Source organism: Terrapene carolina, unplaced genomic scaffold (genome assembly GCF_002925995.2).
Source record: "Terrapene carolina triunguis isolate 2854851 unplaced genomic scaffold, T_m_triunguis-2.0 Scaffold68, whole genome shotgun sequence".
Taxonomy (NCBI): domain Eukaryota; kingdom Metazoa; phylum Chordata; order Testudines; family Emydidae; genus Terrapene; species Terrapene triunguis.
Window position 1 is genome coordinate 72105771 of NW_020664419.1, and position 3338 is coordinate 72109108.

The 3338-nt window shown below is 44.1% G+C and overlaps 1 protein-coding gene across 1 annotated transcript in view; it reads left to right on the forward strand.

The window, feature by feature from the left end:
- The first annotated feature begins 331 nt into the window (after window positions 1-331).
- Window positions 332-3338, forward strand: part of CUNH12orf29 (chromosome unknown C12orf29 homolog) — an 18430-nt gene continuing 15423 nt past the window's right edge. The window contains exons 1-2 of the mRNA XM_026648829.2: window positions 332-510; window positions 2571-2688. Of these exons, the coding sequence (XP_026504614.1) occupies window positions 421-510; window positions 2571-2688 (208 nt within the window). The 5' untranslated portion in view covers window positions 332-420. The remainder of the gene's footprint in view (window positions 511-2570; window positions 2689-3338) is intronic.

Below are 3338 nucleotides of genomic sequence, written 5' to 3' on the forward strand. Positions count from 1 at the left end.
TGCATCCGAAGAAGTGGGCTGTAGCCCATGAAAGCTTATGCTCCAATAAATTTGTTAGTCTCTAAGGTGCCACAAGTACTCCTGTTCTTTTTGAGTGTGCGGCTGTAACACCCACACGGCTAACCTCCCTCCCATCCCTAGAGCAGGAGAGTGCGGGCCTGTAACTCCCAGAGGGCGACCGATGCAATGAGCGGTCCCTGTGCGGCGGGGAGGCTACAACTCTCGCACAGACACACCCGCCGGGCCCGGGGGGCGGGACACTCACACACACGCAGGGCGCAGCTGCAGGCCGCGAGGCCCTTCGGCGGCTGCCGCCCCTCGAACTCCATTTCCCAGCGCGCGCTGCAGGCCCGGCCCTGCCGGCGGGAGGCGGCTCCGGCTCCGCTCTCGGTCCGGTTACGCGTGAGGGGAGCCGGGGCCATGAGCCGCCTGGGCTCGGTGCAGCGGAAGGTGCCCTGCCTGTTTGTGACGCAGGTGAAAGAGGAGCCCTCGGCCAAGCGGGAGCGCCAGGTACCGGGGCAGCGCCTGGGCCCGCCCGAGCGAGCAGGGGCAGGAGCCGCGGGTGCGGAGGGGACCTGCCGCCCATGAGGGGCGAGCTCAGGGGTCGCGCTGGAGCTACTGGCCGTGGGGGAGGAGAGGAAGCCGCTCGGGCGTGGTGGACACCGGGTGATGGAGGAACTGGCGGGGGGCGTGTGCTGAGGAAGAGGGGGCGCGGTGGGTACCGAGGTGATGGGGGAGGGGGGGGGGGGGGGGGGGGAGCCTCAGGGTGCTGGGGAAGAGGGTTGCAGTGGGCTGGTTGGGGACAAGGGCATTTGAGACTTGCAGCCACATCTAGCTCTAGCAATGCCTGGTGCATCTTTGAGATTCTTGGTGGATCCATGCATCTTTTCATTGTGTAAAGCAGCAATAGGGAACTGTCCACATACCAGGTTGAGGGTAAGGCAGGTGGAATAAAACCTTATCAGAATGATGATTTCTTTTTGAGAAGTAATTGGGGTGATTTGCTCTTCTTTATCCTTCTTCAGCCCACTTTTCTTCAGCATCTTTCTGAGGAGGTCTTTGCTTGAGGCTTTGGTTGGTTGATATACCCCAATGACTTCAGGGGTAGCCTGCTGGCATCACTCTTCCTTAACTCTGATGGAAATGATTGGTCACATAACACTTCTGATGGGTTCTCTTAGTCTCCTGTTAAAAGGATTTAGGAGTTTATAACCCAGCAAGCAAGTATTGTGAAATTCCTGCTCTTGCAGGATCCAGTCCTAACTCTGTTTCAAGGAGTTAGCTCCTGCAGACCCGAAAGAGGGCGATGATATGGGTATTTGGTGTTTCACATTTTGTTCGTTTAAGTTCTTGGGGCTAATGTTATTTTGACTGTGGTTATGTTAGTGTGTTTTCTTCCTTACATTACTGTTTCTTACCGTTATAAGAAACAGACAGAAGGTTAGGGTAAAGTAAGAACCTGTTACATGCATAATTATCAAAAATTAGTCAAGTATTATGTGGAAGAACAGAAGATTAAGTATATATGTACTGAAACGGAAGGAAAAAAGTGTGAACTTGATTCTGTCCTGTCTTGCACCTTCTGTATTCATCTAACCCAGTGCAATGTAGGTGTACTAATCTGATCAAGTAGCATTTTACAGCTATGATGCACAGGTGTAAATTGCTGTAGAAGGTGCAAAACAGGGAGAGAATCAGGCTCTTTATTCTTATGTATTTCAATAACAGTAGTACTTAGAGGCTTCAACCAACATTGGGGCACCATCATGCTAGGTGCTTTACCACATAGTGAAAGAGAGAGCCCCTCTGTCAAAGAGCTTACAGTCTAAAGAAGAGTGGGGGAAAGGATATTATTCTACAGGAGAATATTTTAAAAGTAACCTTTACCAAAAATGATTTTTCTTTGTCTAAACCCATTTCTAGAAGTCTTACCAACACCATTTCTCAGAAAACAATATCAACTTCACAATGTCCACTGGGTGTCTGTTCAGACTCCTTGGAACACTCACCTCTTTATTCTTTCAGGAAGAAAGGTTTAGTTCAAGACTACAATCTTTATTATGTTATTCAAAATGTGTCTGCTTTAACCAGCTTCCATCACTCTGGTATGTTTATTATCACAATCATTTTAGTACTAGTAGGGCTTCCATCTCTAAACTGAAGTTTAGGAGCAGTTAGTCCCTCAAATGATGCATGGAACTTTTGTTGCCATGGTAATGTCTTGAAGGCATCTATTGAAATTCTGTAGCACCAGGCTGGAACTCTTCTACATTACACACATTACTTCAAAGTGGGGGAGCAGATTGTTCCTAAAGATAAACCCAGGATAGAAAGGAGGGAAGCAGCCTCATTAAATGATTCTTTATCTATGACAACAGGTGTGATAGTTTTATTCGTTTGGCTTGGTGCATTTTCAGATTGTAATATATTGTGATATAGTTGCATTCTTAGGCAATATTAGAAACTAGGAATAAAAAAAATGATGCTGGATTTGTGAATGTCAATTATAATATATTAGAGTCCGTATGGGAAGTTATGGAGTGAGGTTTAAATAATTGTTGTCTTTTCAGCCATTTAAAGTTTTGGCAACTGAAACCATAAATAGAAAGGCGTTAGATGCAGATGTATACAATGCAATTCCAACTGAGAAGGTGGATGGAACCTGCTGTTATGTAACAACGTATAAAGGTAATATGGAAGATTTGTATGCAGACTTCTCATGTTGATTAGTACCCGTAAGTTGTGCATAAATTTCTTTTTATTGATTTCACGTTTTATTGCATTCCTTTATCTGGGAAATTCAGATTCTCACATTAAAAAATATATGGCTTTACTATAAAATTATGCAGTAACTGATAATGTAAGTATACTGTAATTTTATAGAAGATACACCTAGCTGTAAAATTGTTCTGGATTTTCGTATAGCTTGTGAAACCAAAGTCCAGGTGAAAATGATCTTGTTTAAATTAACCTGGTAGCCAAAGAAAACTATTTTACCTGGCTAGTCAGGTTGGCATTTTGTCATTAGAATTTTTTTTCTCAGAAAGTCCGATAGATGGTATTTTATTTGCAGAGGTGCGAGGAAAAAGTGTAGTTCAATGAATACTTGATGAACTCTTGAAAATTCCTCCTGTTCTCACTTACTACTGAAAGTATATTTTTAATATGCATATATCTGTTTTGTGGGTTTTTTAAATATATATTTCAAGCAGTTTGTGCATCATATTAAGTAGGCAAGGTACTGTTCACAGTGCTCTTAGGTTTTCTGATAAGTGAGCAAATTAACCTCAATTTAAATATGTCCTCTTTTTATATGACTTTTTTTTTTTTTTTTTTTT